A 23,898-nucleotide genomic window follows, 5' to 3' on the forward strand; every position below is an offset into this window, starting at 1 on the left:
AGAACAACTCAGATTTAATAAGGAGTTCTAGAGTTACTGTTTTTTGTTTATTGTTGTTAGTTATTATTTATTGTTATTGTTACTTGTTTTTTAAGTTCAGAACAACTCAGATTTAATAAGGAGTTCTAGAGTTATTACCATGGTGTTGTCATATTCAGCAAGTGTCTTCTGGGGCTTCAGATGATTAATTTTCCTAGGATTTAGAATATTATTTACGATTGTTTCAGAGACCCATTGCCACTGTACAGCTTTTGGTAAGAAGCTGCAGAATGCTAGTTACGCAGCACATTTTTCCTTTGGTTTCTCTTTGTTATCAACCATGATGTCAGACTCTTTCCTTGAATTTCTGTGCTCCAGAAACACCGCGTTTCTTTTATCTCACTGACCCAGCTTCTTTCTCCCCCTTTGTTCCTCTTGGTCTGAGAGTTCTTCCTCATGGGATTTATTATCTAGGAAAGAGATTTTGTTCTTCATTCACTCAATTCTTTCTCTCAAAGAGTTAATTCACTTCTATGGCGTATCTACTACTTAAATATTCTTGAGTCCCTATGGTGAATTAAAGATGTCTGTAAATGTTCCAGTTGGGGTCTGTTACCCTTCCCTTTAAAAATCTGGGCTGGTCCTGTTACCCTTTTTGAGCACTCAAACATAGCAGAGATGGTGTGGAGTTATTTCTAAGGCTGGAATTTAAGGAAGTGTGTAGCTTCTGCTATTGTGTGCTTGCAGTGTTCCTTAGAACTTAGCTGCCTTGCTGTGGGACAGCCTGAACAGCCATATGGAGTAGTGGCCGGGCCTCTGGTCATTAGCCTAAGCTGAGCTGTAGACCAGCAGACAACCCAAATGCCAGTCCTGTGACTGAGGTGTTTTAGAACTTACAGCCCTCCCAGCATTCCAGTCAACACCATGTGAACAGAACTGCTTCATCATCCCACAGAATCATGAGAAATGATAAATGGTTGTTTTAGCCACGAAGTTTCGGATTTTTTTTTTTTTTTTTTTTTTTTGGCATAGCAGTAAAGAACTAAAACAAAAATTTGTACCCAGAAGTGAGGTGCTGCCGTAACAAAACATCTGGCATTGGCTTTGAGACCAGGTGACAGTGAAGGTCTGAAGGGAAGTAAGACAACTATTAATGGTAGCTGGTAGGGCGATGAAGAAATTGCTTTTTGAGGATATAAAACAGTACCCTTGTTTCATACTGACAGGAAAACTGACAAGACTTGTATGTCCAATAACACGGAAGATGGAAAATGAACCCAGTGGATTTGTATATCCAGCTTAGGGGATTTTCTAGCAGAATGTTGGAAGCGTCAAATGACTTTTTTAACCACTCATGACCAAAGTATTGCAAAAGAGAGATGAATTAAAGAAGAAACTGTCCAGATTTTAAGTAGACTTTAGAGGATGTGTTTCCAATCCAGAATTTTCTAGGGTTGTAAATAAAACTGTTTCTCATTCCCTGCTTCTCGACTCAATGAAAAGGTACTCAAAGTAAGAAATGGCCTCAGGTGGAAAGAACAGATCCAGAGCAATACTGCCAATAAAACTTAATCTCAAGGTACAAATGAAAGCAAAGGCATAGCGGCAAGACCCTATATTATGACTTCAAAAAGATGTAAGTCTGTGCCTCCTGGGGCTTCTTAACTAGATAACAGGGCTTCCAAGGACCTTAAGAATGTTGTCCCACAGGCTCCTCTACTTAATTTAGACGACAAGATCCTGGACTTCAAGCCTGAACTCGATACCAGAGTTGGACGAAATTTTTAGGGGCTTGGAAGAGGGTGAGTGTGCTTTGCATGTAGGAGGACTTCACAACGTTTGTGGGCAGAGAGACCAGGGAAGGTTAAGCAGAGCTGCCCATCCTTTGCCACCCCTCCCATTGAGAAGTGACGTTTCCCATTCCCTGGAATCTGGGCTGGATCTATGGCTCCTTTGGCTGATAGAATGGAGTGGATGTGACACCGTAGCTTTGAGAGCCAGGCCATAAAAGAACTGCAATTTTTCACCTTTGTGCTTGGGATGCGCCATCTTGGAACCCAACCACCGTCTATGTGAGGACCCTGAAACAGCCATGAGGAGTCTCACTGGAAGTGCCAGCCAGCAGGCAGCTCCAGCTACCCGCCTGATGAATGAGAACATTCTGGACCTTCCAGCCACTTTGTGCCAGCCAGTACCATGAAGTGAAAGAACCACCCACAGAATCATGAGAAATAAAACACTATTGTTTTTTTAAGCTGTTTGGCTTTAGAATATGCAGAAGAGTTAGCCCAAATCCTTCCTGTCTACATGTGGCTGTGTTCTAGTCTGTCTCAGGAAATGCCCAATTACCTTAGATATACCCTGCCTAACATCTGACCATATTATTTCCTGCCTTCTGATATGTTCAATTTTTTATTGTACAAATATTTGTCGTACACCACATGCTAGAAACTGTGGAGGATACTGTAATACCATAGACTCAAAATGTGAATCCATTTGACTCCTGCTTCTCCATGGACCCCTCTGTTTGATGTTGCTAAATGGTGTTGAATTTTCATTTACAGTGACTATTTCATTCATTGCTTTCTTTCCAGTGCATTGCAAAATTTTCCCTCATTGCTTCCAGCCTACGCAATTTAAATACCTTTTGGCTGGGTTTTGTTCTTTCTGCTTCCTCTTCAAATCCACCCTGCAAATCTCTATAGCTCAATGACTCTCTGACCTACTGCTTCGCACACCTGGGGTCTCAGGTCTCTGAAGAGTTTGTGGAGTTGCTGGTAGCTGTTACTCGTAGTCTGCAGAGAGGGGGAGGCACTCTAGATAACCTAGTGAAACTTCCAGGAAGGGTTAAAAGGACAGTACTTTCCCCAGATATTTCATTGTCAGTCTGTCTTGTGAGCTTTCTCCTCCTGGGGAAATTTGGAAAAAACAAACAAACAAAAAGTACTGGTCTCAGCTAGACCAGTTGAATTGCTTGACCAATCATAGGAGAAGGGCTTGGATTTGAGTTTTTGTTTTTGTTTTACAGAGAGAGTGCACGCAAGTGGGGGAGAAGGGCAGAGGGAGAAAGACAGAGACAGAACCTCAAGCCAGCTTCACACTCAGAATGGACTCCCCCCCACCCCCCCACCTCCCGCCAGGACTCAATCCCACCACCCTGGGATCATGACCTGAGCTGAAATCAGGAGTCAGATGCTCAACCGACTGAGCCACCCAAGTGCCCCTGGATTTGAGGTTTTTTAAACTGCTCCGGGTTGTTCTAATGTGAAGCCCAAACTGAAAACCACTGTCTTAGATTCTCAAAAAATGGTTACTCTACCTACTGGAAGCATCAACATTAACTAGAAATTTGTTAGACACATTCTTGAGGACTACTTCAGACCTAATGAATCAGAAACTCTGAGGGTGGGACCTACCACTCTGCGATTTAATACGCTCTCCAATGATTTTTATGAGCATTAATGTTGAAGATACACTTTACTATGTAAATCTTAATTCCTTCTAGGAAGTCTCAAAACTACAACTAAATTTGGAAAGGGTGTTTGTCACTTGAAAATTACTCCACTGACAAGATCTGAAGCAACTGGTAAGGGACATAAGCTGGCATATCATGTGTCTTGCTAGTGATCATTTAAATACTTGAGAAATGCTGAACAATCATCAGATCTCTGAAGAACGGTTCAAGGGGCTATTTAGTCTGAAGAAATGGAACAAATTATCAGGGGTACTGACACACTATTTCCCAGAGAGAGAGCTCCAAGAGGTGAATTTAAACTTCAGTTGGATATACGTTAGACCCAAGAAACCTCTTGTTGAGAAGTAGTACTAAACATTTTGAAGGGATATAAGGCAATCTCTAAGTCAATTTGCAGTTAGAGCAGAGAGAAACCCCATTTTGAATTGTTTGGTTATATCCTGCCTGGGGTCAGAGACAGAGATCTTTGAAGTAGTGTCCAGTTCTCTGCATAGAATGACTCTAAATACCATCTGATCATCATTTGTTTATTTTTTCACTGGTTATTTTGGAAAAGCTTTCAAAGTAAAATAAGGACTAGTGGGAAGACAAGATGCCTAACTTGAGTGTTTTTGTTTCAATCCTAGAGACTTTGGGGTGAGATTGTCAAATGAATTCATGTGCTTTGAAAAGCTTTTATGATTTCTTAATGAGGTTTAAAAGCTAAAGGAATGGGATTAGGACCACAAAATCCTTTACTCTTAACATTGTGTCTTTGAACTGATTTAGTGCATTTGTATATTAGAAATAGAGATCTGATTTAGATTGAATCCTCATTGTTTGCAAAAATATGGTCTGGAAAAAATTTCCTAGACACACAAACAGTATTAAATTTTGTAATGACAAAGGACAGCTATGCTCTAGCTCTCGAGTTAAAAACTTCCGTTAGAAAAAGTTAACATCATTTAATATATAGGAATGCTTGAGACCTTTCATACATCATTAGATTTGGATGCTATCTATTTATACATTGAATCTTAGTTCAGTGGAAAATGTTTGGTAGAAAAAGTTCAGCTGAGAAAGTAGATTATATATTATGTTATAGGGGACATTTCAGGAAACTGTACATTTATATCTTTTGTTTTTCAAAAGACTAAAATAGAACCAAGTTACAATGCAATTGTTGGGGTAAATTGATGTCTTAGTCTGTTCGGGCTGCTACAACAAATTACCATGGACTGGGTGACCTAAACAGCAGACATATTTATTTCTCAGTTCCTAGAGACTGGGAAGTTCAAGATCAAGGCACTGCTCTGGCAGATGTTTTGTTTTGGTTTTTTTTTGTTTGTTTGTTTGTTTTAATGTTTATTCATTTTTGAGAGAGAGAGAGAGAGAGAGACAGAGCATGAGGGAGGGAGGGGCAGAGAGAAAGGGAGACAGAATCCAGAGCAGCTCCAGGCTCTGAGCTGTCAGCACAGAGCCCGATGCAGGGCTTGAACCCACAGACTGTGAGATCATGACCTGAGCTGAAGTTGGCCGTTTAACCAACGGTGCATCCAGGTGCACCTAGGCACTGGCAGATTCTAATGAGATCTTACTTCCTAGTTAATAGGCGCCACCTTCTTGCTGTGTCCTCAAATGGTGGAAGGGGCAAGAGAGCCCTGTGGGGTCCATTTTATAAAGGCACTAATCCCACCCTCATGACCTAAGGCTTCACCTCCTAATACTATCACTTTGGGGGTTAGGATTTCAAAATATGTATTTTAGGGGGACAAAATATTTAGTCTACTGCAATTGGGGAAAAGAGATAAATATTTAGCGATTTCTTTAACCTTTGAGAGAACTGAGTGGCACAGTTAATTGGATTTAATGATAATGTGATCTTGTTTCCAGTGTGGACGAGGCTTGAGATTTGAGTCTGAAGACCTCCATTCTAACTGGAACTATTTCTTGCCAGTTTTGTCGCTTTGGACAGGATAACTCCTCTGGGCCTGCTTTATTTCCATGTTTTAAAATGTGAAGAGTAATAATATATCTAATGGTTTATTATATGAAACAAATTAATGTAAATGAAAGTGCTTTGAAAGTAGAAAGACAGATATTAGATTTTAAACAGTGTATTTTTATTTGCTCTTATTGACAAGGAACCCCTCAGTGAAAATCCGAGTTAGGAGATTAGAGGGAAAATTTATAGTTCTTAAAAAGGCAAACAGGAAAAAATTCTTTACTAATAAATTTAAATTAGTATAAATATAGTAAACCTGTAGTTTGTTGTGGTTCTCTAATGGATTAGTTATAGTAGTTTCTCATATTGATTATTTTAAAATATGTGTTTTAAAATAGTACTATAGTTGGAGGTTTGTGACTCTGTTTCATAGAAATACTGTGTTTAAAGTAGAAAATGTGTTTACAATATTTAAAGGAAACTGTGTTGTATAATAAATATCGGAATGGCTGAGAAGCACTCTGGAATTATGTAATATATTCTTTCCGGATATATTACAGACCCAGTGCAATGGAAGAATATGTAAAATGTTTCACACCTCAAATATTTTATCATGCTTGCTGCACATAAATGCAGGTGTGTATCATATGTTGTAAGCCTTTTAAAAATGAATTGTGAATGAGAAACTCATACTCCATTGGTCGTATCTAAATATGAATTAGTCACAGCTAGATTGTCGTACACACTAACTCTGCTTTCTGGCCTGCAAAATAATTTGATACGGGATGGCAGTTATAAAGTAGGCTTTGCACATGGATTGGTAAATCCAAAGTAAATTTCAGACATGCCCAACTTTTTGATCTTTGAAAATGACGAGATTACAAGAGTATTACTAAAAATATCTTGAATGCAATTTGGGGTTAGTACACTGAGCTGGGTTTCAAGTACTTGATAAACCCAAAAAGGATTATATCTTTGGGGCAACTATATAAACATTCCCAGCAGCTCTTCAGAAGTTCCATAGGCAATTTTCATACCAAATTAAAATTTTTATATGTTTTAGAATATCCTCATATTTCAAACTGATCGATGTATATGTAATTTAAATTATTGCAAGTGATTGTTTGAAGTAGATGCTAAGAATGGCTTTTATTAACCTACAAGTTTAAAAAAAAGCTAATATAAAGGGTAGCTACATTTAATAATATCATAACTTCAGAGAATTTCAGCAAATTTCTGAGCCGTGTCTTCAAAAGTTATTAACTTGTGATTATTTCTAATGAAATCAGTAGGCTAAATTTGAAGAGCACCGAGTCTTATTTGGAGAGATGTGTGGTTTTAAATTAGGATGCAGAAACTACATGGTTTGACAGGCCATCTGATAAATGCAAATAAGACCAACTGTGTATGAGGACTGAATGAGAGAAATTAACATATGTAGGCTGCTTGGAAAAGCTAAGTGTTCATCTAAGTGTTGTAAATATGGCATTTTAAAATACATTAACATCTAAGTTTCTGTGGAAACTTCTCTGTAACCTAAAGGAATTCAGGGGCTGAGTATGATCTCATATATGGGTGGGGTCCTGTCTATATATACCTTGCCAAAATGTCCTCTAGTGTGAAAAGTAAACTGATCTATGAAAATCTATTTGCCATATCGTGTCTTATGATGGAGAGGGTCTCTGAAGACAGTGTTTCCAATTTTGTTTGAAATACTGCAGCTATTATAAGATATCTGTGCTTTCTCACAGAATGAAGACAAACACAGAGATGGTGTGTCTAAGAAATTTCAAAAGGTGTCGGCCTCCTGATTGAAGCACAGTCAACTTATTGGATTCATTTTTTTTTTCATCCAGTAAGTGTAAATATTTAAAGTACTTTATTTTGATCAATGTTGACTTGTGTTCTTTGTTGAATGAATAACCGCTGTCTGAATACCCTTATCTCTATTTGTGTTTATATTCTTTTGCAATTTCAGTCTCATGTCTTAAATGAATTTAACTTTCAGGACCTTTAAGGGGACAAATTCAGCCATAAACTTTGAGGCTGGCGGTGTCCTTAGAGATGATTTGGTTCATTCTCTTTATCCATTAAAAAACCATGCTGCTGTGATTTTTTTCTTCTTTTTTCTTACTAGATATGTTATTAGACCCAAATGTTTCCTTTTATTTCTCGTACTCTGTGCCATTTTATAGGTTGTCCGGATTTTACTAATTAGCAATTTTTTAAACAATTGATTTATATAAGGTTGAACGTTACATAAATCATTTCTGTAAGGAACACTGCCTGAATACTTTTTAATGTGAAAATGGAAAATCTACCTCTTGTTTTTCTGAGGCAAAAAATAATTTAGTAATAGAGTATACTCTTACTTATTTATCCTATTAGTTATTTGCCATCAAAACTTAACCACGAGTGAGAATCCTCCCATAGTAGCATGTTCTGAGTTTTTCTTCCCTATCCCGTGTTCAGCCACTAGTGTTGCTTCATCAGCTTTTAAATACTCTAAGTGGGACATGAACTTAAGTTACAAAGCAAGAGCTTGGGGGGAAAGGAGATAATGCATTAACTTACAGTTTGTTTTGAATGTAGAACTGGTAGATCCCTCTAATCCTAAGGGATAACTACGTAAAGCAGTGCTTGCTCAAAAGAGCTTCCCCATGGTGGTTGAAACACAACTCTTAGGCTGTAACTGATGCGCCAGGTGTGGGACAGGATGTGGAAAAGAGCTTACTCAGACCATTTGGAAGGCATAAAATATGGCTTCTGGTTTTTAATAGCTTGGGATGGAGTCAAGATCCAGGAGGAAACTAGATAGTTGCTTCACAATCTGCGCTAAATACCTTTATAGATCCAGTCTGGCTATCACTAAATGGTGTCTCATCTGAAGGACTTTATAGTGCACAGTTGGGATGGCCTAAGGTTTCAAATGAAACCAGAAGACATTTATATCCTTTGATCAGCCCTGCCTCCCAGATTTTGTCCCTGAGCTAGATCCTACTTGGGTACCTACAAGCATTAGAGTTAAATGCTTATTTTGGATACTCGCTTCAGTGGTTTTTCTTTTATTTTCCTCTCCCAGTTTCCGTACTCCTACAAGGGAAAGTCATGATTACGCTAACAGAGCTGAAATGTTTAGCAGACGCCCAGTCATCTTATCACATCCTAAAACCATGGTGGGACGTCTTCTGGTATTACATTACCCTGATCATGCTGCTGGTGGCCGTGCTGGCCGGAGCTCTCCAGCTTACACAGAGCAGGGTTCTGTGCTGTCTTCCATGTAAGGTGGAATTTGACAATCACTGTGCCGTGCCTTGGGACCTCCTGAAAGCCAGCGCAAACACATCCTCTGATCCTGGGACGCCGCTCCCGCTTCCCCTGAGAATCCAGAATGACCTCCACCGACAGCAGTACTCCTACATCGATGCTGTCTGTTACGAGAAACAGCTCCATTGGTTCGCCAAGTTTTTCCCTTACCTGGTGCTCTTGCACACACTCATCTTTGCAGCCTGCAGCAACTTTTGGCTTCACTACCCGAGTACCAGTTCCAGGCTCGAGCATTTTGTGGCCATCCTTCACAAGTGCTTCGACTCCCCGTGGACCACGCGTGCCCTGTCCGAAACGGTGGCCGAGCAGTCAGTGAGGCCCCTGACGCTCTCCAAGTCCAAGGTTCTGCTTTCGTCCTCAGGGTGTTCAGCCGACGTCGATTCCAGCAAGCAGTCATTGCCCTACCCACAGCCTGGCTTGGAGTCGGCCAGCATCGAAAGCCCAACTTCTAGCGTCCTGGACAAGAAGGAGGGCGAACAGGCCAAAGCCATCTTTGAAAAAGTGAAAAGGTTCCGCATGCATGTGGAGCAGAAGGACATCATTTATAGAGTGTATCTGAAGCAGATCATAGTGAAAGTCATCTTGTTCATCCTCATCATAACTTATGTTCCATATTTCCTAACCTACATCACTCTGGAAATCGACTGTTCCATTGACGTGCAGGCTTTTACAGGATACAAGCGCTACCAGTGTGTCTACTCCTTGGCAGAAATATTTAAGGTCCTGGCTTCATTTTATGTCATTTTGGTTATACTTTACGGTCTCACCTCCTCTTACAGCTTGTGGTGGATGCTGAGGAGTTCTCTGAAGCAATATTCCTTTGAGGCGTTGAGAGAGAAAAGCAACTACAGCGATATCCCTGACGTCAAGAATGACTTCGCCTTCATCCTCCATCTGGCCGATCAATATGATCCTCTTTATTCTAAACGCTTCTCCATATTCCTCTCGGAGGTCAGTGAGAACAAACTAAAACAGATCAACCTCAATAACGAATGGACGGTTGAGAAACTGAAAAGTAAGCTTGTGAAAAATTCCCAGGACAAGGTAGAACTGCACCTTTTTATGCTAAATGGTCTTCCAGACAACGTCTTTGAGCTGACAGAAATCGAAGTGCTCAGCCTGGAGCTTATCCCGGAGGTCAAGCTGCCCTCCACAGTCTCGCAGCTGGTCAACCTCAAGGAGCTTCATGTGTACCATTCGTCCCTGGTGGTAGACCATCCAGCGCTGGGCTTTCTGGAGGAGAATTTAAAAATCCTCCGCCTGAAATTTACTGAAATGGGGAAGATCCCACGCTGGGTATTTCACCTGAAGAATCTCAAAGAACTTTATCTGTCGGGCTGTGTTCTACCTGAGCAGTTGAGTACCATGCAATTGGAGGGCTTTCAGGACTTAAAAAACCTGAGGACCCTCTACTTGAAGAGCAGCCTCTCCCGGATCCCTCAGGTCATTACAGACCTCCTGCCTTCTCTGCAGAAGTTATCCCTTGATAATGAGGGAAGCAAGCTGGTTGTGTTGAACAACTTGAAAAAGATGGTCAATCTGAAAAGCCTAGAGCTTATCAGCTGTGACCTGGAACGCATCCCACACTCCATTTTCAGTCTGAACAATTTGCATGAGTTAGACCTAAAAGAAAATAACCTTAAAACCGTGGAAGAGATCATTAGCTTTCAGCATCTCCAGAACCTTTCCTGCTTAAAGTTGTGGCACAATAACATTGCTTATATTCCTGCCCAGATTGGGGCACTATCTAATCTAGAGCAGCTCTCTTTGAACCATAATAATATTGAGAATCTGCCCCTACAGCTTTTCCTATGCACCAAACTACATTATTTGGATCTAAGCTATAACCATCTGACCTTCATTCCAGAAGAAATCCAGTATCTGAGTAATTTGCAGTACTTTGCTGTGACCAACAACAATGTAAGTATATCTGTTCTTGCCTTCATTTAGCTGGTGTTTTGAGCGTGTGTTGTTGTAGCGTATAATGCGGGTAAAGAAAATGGACTTGTAGTCATACTAAGCATCCTCTGAGCCTGGCCTGTCTGCCACTTACCAGATATGTGACCGTGGGCAAATTACCAAAACACTGAGCATCAGTTTTTAATCTAACTGATAAGTTGTGATGGAAATTTTATAGAAGAAAAAATCATATTTACATTTATATTTATATTTATATTTATATTTATATTTATATTTATATTTATATTTATATTTATATTTATCTAGTTAAAGCACCAGTTCCTAGCACATAGTAATGCTCAACGAATGTTCTCTTTATTCTCTGTCCCCAATTTTTCACATAAACATCACAGCTGAAGTATTTTAAACTAATTGTAACAGAGCTTACTTTTCATTCTGGAAAGATCTTAAGTATTTAGGAAGCTTCATAAAAGTTTTTAGCTTTCCAAATCTGTCACAGGAGAAGAACTTTTTGTTAAAAATACTGGGATCATGAATTATTCATAAATCCTTTTTGTGATGCAGTAAGAAAAACTGGAAATCTACATGCATGTCTAGAAAGACAATTCAAAATGAAAGGCCTGGTTCTATAATGCAACACTAGGGCTTCTTAGAAGCTTTTTCCAGCATCCATACTTTAAAAATGAACCATAATTTGCAACAGTAAAGCCAAGTTAAGGAAAACTTGACTTCACTGAAACAAGAAAAAACAAAATAAATGACTAGTTTCCTAGGTTAAAATGTGAAGGAGGAAGAAAAAGAAAAAAAAAAAAAAATCATGCTAGCCAAAAGGGCAAGAGAGTGATGGTAATGCCCCTATGGGAAGAAGAAAAATAATCTTTCAGAAATCAGGTCTGCCAAAAGATGAAAGTGGTCTTCCAGTAGTAGAAAATGGGAACTACTTCCTTCTACCCCACCCAAAATGTACTATCTCTTAGACTTTTTGTAATTCGTATTTCATGCTAAATATAGCTATGAGCATGCTGTTGGCTAATAAACATATTAATCACCAGACATTATTTTCAAAAACCATGGATTGGAAAAACACCAAAAAGTTGAGGAATGAGAGCAAAATTCATGCCAGTTTTTAGAAAATTGATTTGACTCATATATGCAAGAAGCTAGAGCCCATTCTAAAATAAATGAGAAATCTTCAGGTCTTTTTTTTTTTTTTTAAGTTTATTTTGAGAGAGAGAGTGAGAAGGAGAGGGGCAGAGAGAGAGGGAGAGAGAGGATTCCAAGCAAGCTCGAACTCACGAACCGTGAGATCATAACCTGAGCTGAAACCAGGAGTCAGACGCTCCATTGACTGAACCACCCAGGCGCCCCTGAGAAATCTTAAGGACTTAAAGGATTAGGAGGCTGTAAAACTCCTTGAGGGTTGATCTAGATTAGCAGTGTTCATCAGAATTACCTGAAGGGCTTGTTAAAACACCGATTGCTGGACCCCACTCCCAGAGTTTCTGATTCAGCAGGTTTGGTGTGTAGGGTCCAAGAGTTTGCATTTCTACAAAATCCCAGATGAAGCTGATGCTGCTGGTGTGGTGACCATACTTTGAAAACTGCAGGTCTAGAGATTTATCATTAGTGTTGTTTAATTATGCAGTAGATTAATATTAATATTTTGGTTATACTTTCCCATTGTTAAATCAAAAATTAAAAAATTATTAATAATTATTTTGAAAGGCAATGGTTCCACTAGTTGTTGTATAGTTATATCACTACATGAATTTTTGAAAGTTGAAGCTGATTAAATTGTTAGCTGGCCATGAATTACTTAAATGTATAGGCAGGTTAATGTTTTTTCCTAATTTAATGTAATAAAACCTTAAGACCATTGGTACTTTTGACACCAAGTTTATTGACTTCTTGACCATATGTGAAAGAGAAACTAGGTGCGAGTATCAGACACATTTTATTTTGAGTTAGGGAAGATACTTGGTTGACATGTAAAGTCCTATGGTGAAGGCAGTTTATGGCCAAAGTAGAATGATATCTTAGGCTGGGTTATCTCAGAAGTCTAATAAGCAGGGGCACCTGGGTGGCTCAGTCAGGTAAGCATCCAACTTTAGCTCAGGTCATGATCTCATGAGTTCAAGCCCCGCATCGGGCTCTGTGCTGACAGCTCAGAGCCTGGAGCCTGCTTCAGATTCTGTGTCTCTCTCTCTGACCCTTCCCCACTCACTCACTCTCTCTCTCTCTCTCTCTCTCTCTCTCTTAAAAAAAAAAATTTTTTTTTAAAGAAGTCTGATAATCAGCAATTGCTAAGCATCCCAGAGCCATAGCAATGACCATGACACCTTTGAATGGTTGAAGGACACTGTCCTCAGAACTCTGAAGAGACTTATTTAATCAGGATATGGAGAAAGTGAAACTCACTCAGAAGACAGCAGCCAGAGAGATGAAAAGTTCTCTGATGGAACAGCCTAATAATAGGAAGTATTGGGGAGGGAAGGGAAAAGAATAGTCCATGCTATTGGTCTTTAAATATTTGGAACACTTAATAGAAAAGAAATCTTCTTGCAAGTAACCATGAGTGTTTGAACCAAGACAAGCAGGAAAAGATTTCTCATGTTTCCCGAAATCTTGTCCAAAAATTGAACCTTTGAGAAGGGAGAAATGATTTTTATTTTCTTCTTTTTTTCTAAGTTTATTTGTTTATTTTAAGAGAGACAGAGAGACAGAGAGAGAGAGAGAATGAGCGGGGGAGGAGCAGAAATAGAGAGAGAAGGAATCCCAAGCAGGCTCTGCACTGTCAGCACAGAGTCCAATGAGGGGCTCAATCTCATGAACCATAAGGTCATGACCTGACCTGAAACCAAGACTCAGATGCTTAACCAACTGAGCAACCCAGGTGCCCTGGTTTTCTTATGAATAAAACTGTCCAGATATGGGTCGTCAACTATTTGGTAGGAATATTGTTAAAGGGAATCAGGGATTCATGCTTCAGTTTCAAGTTTCCTTCTAACTTTGAAATTCTTAAGATTCTATGAGGTAGACCAAAATATTTATTAAAATTAGAAAATAAAACATCAAATTGGATGCATAAATATTTAGGTATGCATAGTCTCAGAAATGTAGTTGATCTCTCCATTTGGAATAGAAGTTAGTAAAGATTCCTGAAGGAAGAGGTTTTAAAATACTCTTCTAAAAAGTTGGGGAGTATACCAGGTTCATGGATGGAGGCAACAAATACTCTCTGTGGTTTAGTAGAAAAGACATTTATTGAAATGTCATATTATCACTGAAAAGTCTGAATAATTGAGCTTGGAAAGCAATCAAGCATAGAGTCAGATAGCCAAAAGGCCAAAATTATAGCACAAAAGCAAAATGGTGAGGATACCCTGCCGTTGACCATACCAGCACTGGGCACAGCATTGCCCCTGAAAATTAGATGCTGCTGCTAATGCACCCCTTGCCCTCCCACAAAATAGGTTCTTCATGGTTTCTGCTGCTTTGTGACAGTAGCCCCAATTTAAAGTCCAAGTCTGAGAGCTTATGAACGCCCACCCACACTCAAGCTGTAAGGGACCTGGGAACACTAGAATCTGGTGTTGTCAGTCCCCCCAGTGGGAAGTGGACTCTGCTTCCCACCAAGATAAGGTAGGGAATTCTCCAGACATTGAAGATACTGGGCATCCCCCAAATGACAGACATTCCCAGAGAGGGCACTCTAGAGTTTCTTCCACAAGGTAGTAATCAGTGTTACCACACAGAACACTAAACACTTCTTTTTGTCATATTTTTTGCTGCAGGATTCCTCAGAGCCTTTAGTATTTGAATATGCATTGTGCTTCTCTAAGAGAGACATGACATGCAACGTTTACCAAACGTATTTGAGCAAGATACTCTTAAATATTTTAGGTTTTTTTTTTTTATTTTTTAATTTATTTCTTTTGAGAGAGAAGGAGGGAGCACAAGCAGGGGAGAGGCAGAGAGAGAGAGAGAGAGAGAGAAAGGAATCCAAAGTAGGCTCCACCCGGCCAGGGCACAGCCTAATGTGCAGCTCAAACCTGTGAACCATGAGATCATGACCTGAGCCGAAATCAGGAGTCAGATACTTAACCATCTGAGACACTCAGGCATCCCAAGATTTTATTTTGAAGTAATCTCTACACCCAGTGTAGGGCTCAAACTTCAACCCCAAGATCAAGAGTGCATGCTCTACTGACTGAATCAGCCAGGCGCCCCAAGATGTTCTTTTTTACAGTAACTCTTGAGAGGAGTGTTCCTGAGGACGAGGGGTTGGGGAAATGTAAAAGGACAGAGGTCATGTGCAGAGGATTACAACAGGCAGGCTCAGATGCAATAAGAGATGAGAGCATTTAGAAGGTGCGTCAGAATGGAGAATGCTTTTAAGTTTGCGAGTCAAGTTCAAGTTTGAGTTCATTGGATAGTAGCTGGGGTCAGACTTGAACTAGTTCCTTCGAAAGAGGCTCTGATTGCAGCATTTAGAAGGGTTGGGAGAGTACAATCAAGAAATAAAACCCCATAAAAAGGCTTAATCAGTTATGATTTAGAAGTAGGAATATAAATTAAACACAAGAAATGAAGATTTATATCTTAGAGGAACACCATGGGCCACCGAGTCGGCAAATTACAGCCTGGGACCAAAACCCACCCACCGCTTGAGCTAAGAATGCTTTTTAATTTTTTTTTAAGTTTATCTATTTATTTTGAGAGAGAAAGAGAGCACAAGCAGGGGGAGAGGCAGAGAGAAGAAGAGACAGAATCCTTAGCAGGCTCCACACTATCAGCGCAAAGGCAGACACAGGGCTCAAACTCACGAACTGTGAGATCATGACCTGAGCCAAGATCAAGAGTCAGACACAGGGTGCCTGGGTGGCTCAGTCAGTTAAGCCGCTGACTTTGGCTCAGGTCACGATCTCATGGTTTGTGGGTTTGAGGCCCATTTTGGTCTCTGTGCTGACAGCTCAGAGCCTGGAGCCCCTGTTTTGGATTCTGTGTCTCCCTCCTTCTCTGCCCCTCCCCCACTCATGCTCTGTCTCTCTCTCCTTCAAAAATAAACATTAAAAAACAAAAGAGTCAGACGCTTAACCAGCTGTGCCACCCACGCACCCCTGCTTTTTGAATTTTTATATAGCCTTGACCTACGTATGGTTTTTAAAATTTTTGAATGGTTGGGGGAAATTTTTTTTAAATAACATTTTGTCTCACATGAAAATTATATGAAATGCAAATCTCATATAATTTGTCCATATGAATAAGTTCCATTTCTCTCATTCAGGGGCCTATACTACAAAAAATTTATACTCAGTTATTATATTTTGAATTTAATCACTGAAAAATGTATGAAATTTTTTCTGTCTTGTTGTAAAAGTATCTACATTATATTTTCAGTTTTGCCTTTTAACACAAAGCCTAAAATATTTACTGGCCTGCTCATGTAGAGAGAAACTTCTCCAACCTCTGCTCTAGTTACTACCCTCATTTTACCGAAACTGAAACTGACGCTCAGGATGATGTTCCTGAAGTCTGAAGCTCCTAGTGATGGACCTAGGGTGGAAGGCAGGTGTTCCAGCGCCCGCTCTGGCGCATCACAGGTGCATCAGACCAAATGCTGTTACGTGGGAAGCAGTGCTGTGTGGGCACGGGGGATGGGAGAAGGGGAGGCAGCGTCTACCTCTAACCCAATGCCAAAGTGTGATTGCATTATGATGGTACCGAAGGTGATGGAGAAGCAAGGAAAAGGAGGACTTCATAGTTTCGCTCAAATCTTAAAAAACACTCCAATTTACACCTAGGTCTTCCAATTTCGACATTTGTGAATTTAATGCATGTCTTTTCTTAGTGCAAAGACTTCTGGCTGGCAGTAGAAATTCCTTCAGAAAATCGTTTATGCGGTAGTACTCTTTTTGACATCACTCCTTAGAAATGGAAATATTTCATTTCTGTTTCCTGAAACAATTGGATTTTATGGATTTGGTTAGCATGTTCTGAGATGATGTGTCAATGGCCAGGGAAAAAAACGGGGGGGGTGGGATCTGACATTGAGATGGATTCTGAAATAAGGTCTCAGCCTCTGGAAACAGGGGAGTACTCATTGTCCGTGTCCACAATAGACACAGGAGGAGGGCCTTCCTTCCCTGGATGTTCTGGGGGCTCTACTACATTGTGTTAAAGATACTTTGTTGCTGGAGAATTCTAGGATGTAGCTATTCATTTCTGTCTTTTTTTCAGTTGATTTCATAGCTGTGTGTGTGTGTGTGTATTATAGTTCTATAAAAACATTCTGTTTATGAAGTTTATCATCTCCCTGATACCCTGAAAACATTTCTTATGATCTTATAAAAGAAATCAGTAGTCCATTAGGGTAATTTTTTCGTTTTTGGCTTGTGTATATTGTCTAGTAAAGAGCATGTTACATGAATTCAGTATAAAGAAAGGCTATCTAACATTTTATATAAAATGAATTGGCCCAGGAAAAATATTTTTGGTGTTTTTGTAAGTTTCAGGGCAAACTGTTTTTAAAGGTTTGTAAGTAGATTTTTTTTTCAGTATAAAATTGCTTAATTGAAAGAAAGTCTTGAGTCTCTAACACAGCTCCCCAGCCTCCTTTAACATAATTCAAGTCAGGCAGGTGAATAAGGGTCTTGTGCCTCAGTTGGACGCTGACTCTGAGAGAAAGTCCCTGAGGTGGACACTTGGCACTCAGGAAGCAGCACCACTAACCACAGCTCTTGACTCACTTTCATGACAGCAGCACAGCTGAGGGGCCTCTGATGAGGGCCTGGCCCAGTAGCTCACTCCCATCGCATTGTGAAATCCTCCTCCAGTCTTTGAGGGCTGAGAAGTCACTAAAAATGACAAATTTAGAGATTTGAATGTGTGTTTCTTTTGAGAGAGAGGGTGAGCGGGGGAGGGACAGAGAGTAAATCCCAAGCAGGCTCCATGCTCAACCCAGAGCCAGCCGCAAGGCTCGATCTCACAACTGTGAGATCACGACAGCAAGATCATGACCTGAGCCAGTCTTGAAGAGTCCAATGCTTAACCGAGCCACCCAGGTGCCCCACAGATTCAGAAATTTGAAAGAAGATTTGGTGAGAACATGGTAGTGTGCTGATAGCCAGGCAGGACAGTGATGGCAATGGCTTCAGGGTATTTATTCAGTGGAAAGGAATCCAACAAAACAAGGTACTTGCTGGGGATCTGGAAGCTGACTGAAGAAGGGAGATGGGGGAGTCCCTGATACAGCCCTGAGCAGGACACTCCTTCCCAGCAGAGACTAATTATTCACAAAGTTGTCTAGTATTTCCTACCTATTAGTCCAGTGCTGCTCAAATGGGGGCACTTTGCCCCACAAGAGACTTTGTCTGAAGACATTTTTTATTATCATGGCTGAGGAGGGGCATAGTCCTGGCATCTAGTAGGCAGAGGCCCGGGATGCTGCTAAACAGTGTATAATACACAGGGTACCCCCCACAAAAGGAATTATCCCACCCAAATTGTCAATGTTGTAGGTTGAAAAACCCTGCATTAGACCAAGGTCCTTAAAGACTCATCTGTCTTCTCAGCACTTTAACCCCAAGACCTAACTGGGAGCCTGGCACAAAAGGAGGATCTCTGCATGCATTTACTGAATACAAATGAGCCAAGCCTACCCTCTATTCAACTGGTTTGCCTAAGTCATTGTTTAGACACCAATGGACACTCTCAACTCTGAGCACATTGCAGAGGACAGATTGTTTCCTCTACTTATCCATCGCTGACCCTACTTCTGAGCTGCAGGTATAAGACCAGAAGAGGTTGCATTAGAAAGGGGCTACATTTCCCCTGTCACTTATCCCTCTGCTACATGTCTACATTGAAATCCACGGATGTGGGGGTTTACATCTGCATTCTTGAAAGGGGAGTGAAATAGGAGGGAAGATATCTTTCCTTTGCTTATACCTAGTATTTTGATATACAATGATGAGTTATATTGAATGCCATTCTTAGCAATGGTGATCATTCGATCTGTTTTCTAGGATATCCAGCATTGAGTGTATGTGTGGGGAATGGAAGAGAGGGTAATTTCCAATATAATGAGCAGGTTTGAATGCAGTTTGACCATTTTTTAGTTTGTGTAGAGAGTATTTATCCTTCTAAGGAGATAGTTTTGGATGGTCCTGGAAATTCCAGCAGAGGGCTGGCTCGGTGGGGCTATGTTAGCCCAACACAGGAGCAGACTGAGCTCCTGAGTGCCCCTTTCATCCCTTGTCTAACAAAGCCACTTCCTGATCCAAGGAGCCTGCATTACTTCATAGTTGAAAAGATGCCCCATCCACAGGTACATAAATATGTGGAGTATTGTAGATTGCAGCGTGTGCTGTCCAGCGCTGCCTGGTTGGCATGCCAAGAATTGAGAATGCTTACTCTCAGCTCTTCTCTGGATGTCTTTTCCAATAAACTATCTTTCACGTATGCAATGGGGCTCCCTTAGAAATTCACGTGCAACCTACCCACCACGAGGGGGAGCAGCTCCTTTGAACAGCTGTAGGAGTTGACCTAATTTCGGGCTGTTTATCATATTTTAAATTACTTCTTTGTGTTGCATGATTTAATTGAAACTGCCAGAGAGCAGGAAGAAGGGTAAATATTCACGAGTGTGTATATAGAGGGGAAAGAAATGTGCATGAAATGATATATGATCATATCTTCCTGTTTCTGCTTCTGTTGACTTTTTTCTTTTAACAGAATAAAGTTTTCAGTCTGTAGTCTGAAACCCTGAGAAAGAGCCTTGTGTCTGTACTCACGATGTTTTTGAGGATGTTGCTCATTACATTACACAGTAACTCCGCCCCAAGAATAATTACGATTTTCCTGAAATACTGTTGTTGGGTTTTTTTTCCTTAGGGACAATGAGTATGTGACTAATTAGATTTTATTTGAGACTGCTTGTTAGAATGCTTAGAATCAAGTCTTTTGCCCACCCATGTGTACAGCAAGGGTTTGGAAGTTCACGGTAGGTCTCAGTGCTGACTTCATGGCAGGATGTTCTTACTTTTCCTTTATCTTTTCCATCTACTTCGAATGTATCGTCATTGTTCTATGTATCCCTGTAAATGTCTAGAAGTGTTTTTGGGGAAAGGTAGGGGTATAAATAAATAAATGCATTATCATAGGCCATGGAAAACCAGTTTCACTGGCTTCTTTTTTTCCCTTTCCAGATTGAGATGCTACCAGATGGGCTGTTTCAGTGCAAAAAGCTGCAGTGTTTACTTTTGGGGAAAAATAGCCTGATGAGTTTGTCCCCTCACGTGGGTGAGCTGTCGAACCTTACTCATCTGGAGCTCATTGGTAATTACCTGGAAACACTCCCTCCTGAACTAGAAGGGTGTCAGTCCCTAAAACGGAGCTGTCTGATTGTCGAGGAGAATTTGCTCAACACTCTTCCTCTCCCTGTAACAGAACGCTTGCAGACGTGCTTAGATAAATGTTGACCGAAAAGGGGAAATACCTTTTAAATGTTTGCCCCAGGGCTTTAAACGAGAGCTAAAATTTCCTAAGTTATAACGATGAAAAATGGGTAACAATTATGACTAACTATAACCAGATGTCTTTAAAGCAACTCAGTGTCTAGCCCTACATTAAACAGGTAAAAAGTGTTAACACTGAACTAAAAGTTTTGTGAATCATTGACTTTTAACTTATTAAGATGTGAGAAGTACACTTGGAGGGTGGCATGGGGGACATGAAATTCCTGAGTCTCTCCCTTGCAGTTTTTACCTTGAAGCTTAAGCATTCTTTCATCTCCCTCCCCAATTCCCCATTACTTACTTATTTGCACACTTGTTTTAACTGACTTCCTGTTTTGGTATTTATCACCTCGCCCATAAATTCATCAATATAAATGTCCTTGGTGTACACTCCACACTGTCTTTGATTTATTCTTAAATATTTTTAGGCAGGGTGTGCATTGTGCTTGGCAGAATTCCTTCTTGGCTTGATTTTTACTTCCTGTCCCAGCTTGCTCGAGTCTTACTCCATCTTGTTTTCTCTCAACAACTGTGAGCCCTAAAAAAAACAAAAAACAAAACTGTGGTGAACCCTGAGAAAGTGCTTGCCTTTGGCCCTTGCATAGAAAAGGACAGGGTGCTTAGGGCATGTCCTCCTCAGGGCCTCCTAAAAATTCATGTATTCTCTAAAATTTCTTCTTGTGTATCATCAAAGCCTTTTTTATTTGCTAATAATTTTTATATTAAATGTAAAGCATATAAATATTTTCTATTGTATAATCTTGGATTCAAAATCTGTGAGAATAATTTTTGTAAGGTACAGAGAACACATGCATTTCTTTAAGAATTTACTATTAATGTGCTTGGTTTGGGCTACTTATGCGTCTCCTACTTGTGTGCATTCTGCTCCAGAATGTTTTTGTACTCTGCAACTCATTACTTTTGGATAACAAAAGCCTTGTGTTTCATGCCCTAAGATATTTGGGGGTTTCCTTATAAGAGGATGGCCACATCATCTACCTCTCTCTTCCCTAGTTGCTGTGCTATTGTACGGGTACAATTCTTAATTACTTCAAAAACTGTGATGGAGGGGAGAGGTACAGATTTGACTCCTTAAAACTGACTTCAAAACACTTGGAGAAATTAAGACTTAAAGCAAAATACTTTTCTTCTCCAGCTGCATGATCTCTAGATATGATTATAATGTAAAACACTCGGCCTCTATTCAGTATTTAAGAAGAACTCTCAGAGCTCACAAAGTAGATCCATTTAACTGAAATTCATCTCATGCCTTTGTCTGACTTTCCTGGAATACATTTTGCTCTTTTTTTTATAAAGAGCTTTGTGTTTAGCCTTTTATTATCATGCATATTGTAAAATGAATAAAATCAAGTGACTCATTTTTGGGAAAATGTACAGTTTTACTGTGTTTTTCTCCAGCGGGTCTAGGCATGATGATGCCTGTCTCATTTGGGGTGTTAATGATGAAGTAACCTACTAACTGCACCCAGACAAAACTGGAAAACACTATGGATAAAGAGTACTGTAAACATGGAACTGTGATGTATGGTATGTTGTGTCTTGCTTTGCCTGTTCCAGGAAGATGAAGATGAGTCTTGAAATTGTAGCAAAATCTGCAGCCCCCCTCACCCGCCACACAGCCCTGAACTGCAGCTCAGAAAAAAGAATTGTCTGCATCAAATGTAATTTGAATAATATTATATAAATCTATTAACGCCAGAAGCTGCCTAAAAGGTTATTTTTATTCTGAACGAGACAGAGCAGTGTAAAAATGTTAATTCCTACCAAAACTTGCCTTTAGTCAGAACATTCAAGTTCTCAGGGACCCAGGCCTAACTGACGAAACTTTCTTTCATCTAGGACTTTAGAAAACAGATTCTGACTGTATCTAGGGTTTTTTGTTTTCTTTTTTTTAACGTAAGTTAATGGCCATTTTAATGTTTCACACTCAAATTGTCAGGCGTACTAATTCCAAAGTTGGATAGAATTTGTCTTAAGTTTTGGCTGTGAATATGATACACAAAGAGGTGTCTAAATGGTTTTGGCCATATAATTAGCCATAATATGAAAAATCCCACCCTCCTCCAAAAAGAAGAGTTTTCAAAGCAAATTTCAGATTGGCTATCACTCTCACAAACTACATATAACTTCTCCTGCAAAAGTCATTGACTAAATCTTCCTCATCGCTTCTTTCAATTTCTGGAAGCACATTACTATCAGGGTCAATGATCAATATTGTAAGCTGCTTTCCAAACACTGGGGTACAGTTACTGGTGCACGCTTTGTTGTTTGATGCCATAGTTTTTAGATTTCTGTTTAATCCTACGTACCAGTGTTGAGGTAGCTTTTCAATTCACACAGCACTGATGGAATGAACTGGGAGGCCACCACTTGACACATGAGGACGTGGTGTTTGGTGTCACCTTTACTGCACTGTTGGAACAGGTGTTCATTTTGCAAGTGTTCAAATTCATTTCAGAGGCTTTTCAATGAGGAAAATGCAGTTTGTCCCATTATGAGACTTTAGTTGGCATTTGACTTCCAAGAATGCACAGTGCATGTTCCAAAAAGTCAATGTGGATGTTATTCAGAACAAAGTCAATGGCTTATGCTAGCAATGGCATAGGTTCATTTTATTTACAGACCTACCCAGACGCACATAGCTAAGCTTGTGCACACATAGGGACACACACACCAGAGCAGTTTTTAGCACTCCTGGTGAGGTATAGTGTTCTTTTCCTAACCTACATAAGGATATGTCTGTGTGGCACATAGATGTGTGTTTTCATTCTTCATCCTCAGTCTTAATTTTTCTCCCGGGATGTCACCGTATTTCACTGTCCCTTAACAAATGTTTGTGTTAAACAGGGTAAGTAGAGATCCGTAGGCTCTCAGCACTGTGGCGTAGCTCCAGTTTGTGTGGTAAGCTTACCACTGTGCTATGGTAAGCTGCAGTGAGTTATCTGCATAATTTTATTGTTTGAGAGTGACAATAATTTGTTTCTGTTCTTCATGTGTTTCATGATGTAAATTTTGTATGTTTAAAATATTGCATACTGACGGGTTCAGAAACCATTAAAATAATCAAACAGTTGTTCTGTGGATTTATAGCTTTATTTCCTTGTATTTCCAATAAAACCCTCCTTCCATCTTTACATTTTCTCTTCGTATTGTCCTAACTGCATAGGTATGTTGTTGTCCTTCTCCACTCACTCACCTCCTTAAATTTGGTCAGCACTTGCACATAACAGAATATATTTGTGCTACAGAACTTGGAGTCATACTTGAGCGTGTATTTATTTGGGGGGAAGCCAAGGCCTATAATGATGCCTAATATAGAAGCCCCACTTTACCCATCCCTGCAGTATTTAGAGCTGATTCAATCAATGATCTCTCATGCCTACCAAAAGCATGAGAATATAACTGTAAGTCCACTTGGTTTCCCAGAACTGTATATTGCATCAAAATCTGTGTTTATTTCTTTCTGGAAACAAGAGGAAGGCCAGTGGGAGGGGGAGGAGCTATTTTGTATCCTCACTTGAATTATGAAGACATTATATACATGAAATGGGATAAACTAATGACTGTTGGAAATGCCCTGGATATAATTATATCTTACGTTCAGTCGAATGTGAAAGCAGTGAAAACCTGCAGTCCTATTTAATTGGTTTCCTCTTGTTCCTGATCCATCACTTCTACATCCACTGGGAACTATCTCCTCAGTACCTTTGGTAATGGACTACGTTCTCTTCAAC

The 23,898-nt window shown here is 40.0% G+C and overlaps 1 protein-coding gene and 1 long non-coding RNA gene across 14 annotated transcripts in view; one reads left to right on the forward strand and one right to left on the reverse strand.

Annotated features, from left to right (window-relative positions):
* The window catches only part of LRRC8B (leucine rich repeat containing 8 VRAC subunit B), a 90,460-nt gene that overhangs the window by 43,651 nt on the left and 22,911 nt on the right, over window positions 1-23,898 (forward strand). For 4 of the 13 annotated variants that reach the window (XR_006206275.1, XR_006206274.1, XM_042952711.1 and 1 more), the window contains exons 4-8: window positions 3,485-3,565; window positions 5,939-6,014; window positions 7,130-7,233; window positions 8,461-10,625; window positions 19,835-19,964. Coding sequence is in view for 11 of the 13 variants with exons in the window: in XM_042952711.1 (XP_042808645.1) it covers window positions 8,487-10,625; window positions 19,835-19,964 (2,269 nt within the window). In the remaining 2 variants the exon portion in view is untranslated. The other 9 variants (XM_042952710.1, XM_042952705.1, XM_042952708.1 and 6 more) reach the window with 6 other exon arrangements.
* Window positions 78-20,534, reverse strand: LOC122227928. Its single transcript, XR_006206277.1, has 3 exons — window positions 20,445-20,534; window positions 17,375-17,482; window positions 78-449 (listed from the first exon to the last, which is right to left on the reverse strand). It is a non-coding gene; the product is annotated as an uncharacterized LOC122227928 (long non-coding RNA).

Source organism: Panthera leo, chromosome C1 (assembly GCF_018350215.1).
Source record: "Panthera leo isolate Ple1 chromosome C1, P.leo_Ple1_pat1.1, whole genome shotgun sequence".
NCBI lineage: Eukaryota > Metazoa > Chordata > Mammalia > Carnivora > Felidae > Panthera > Panthera leo.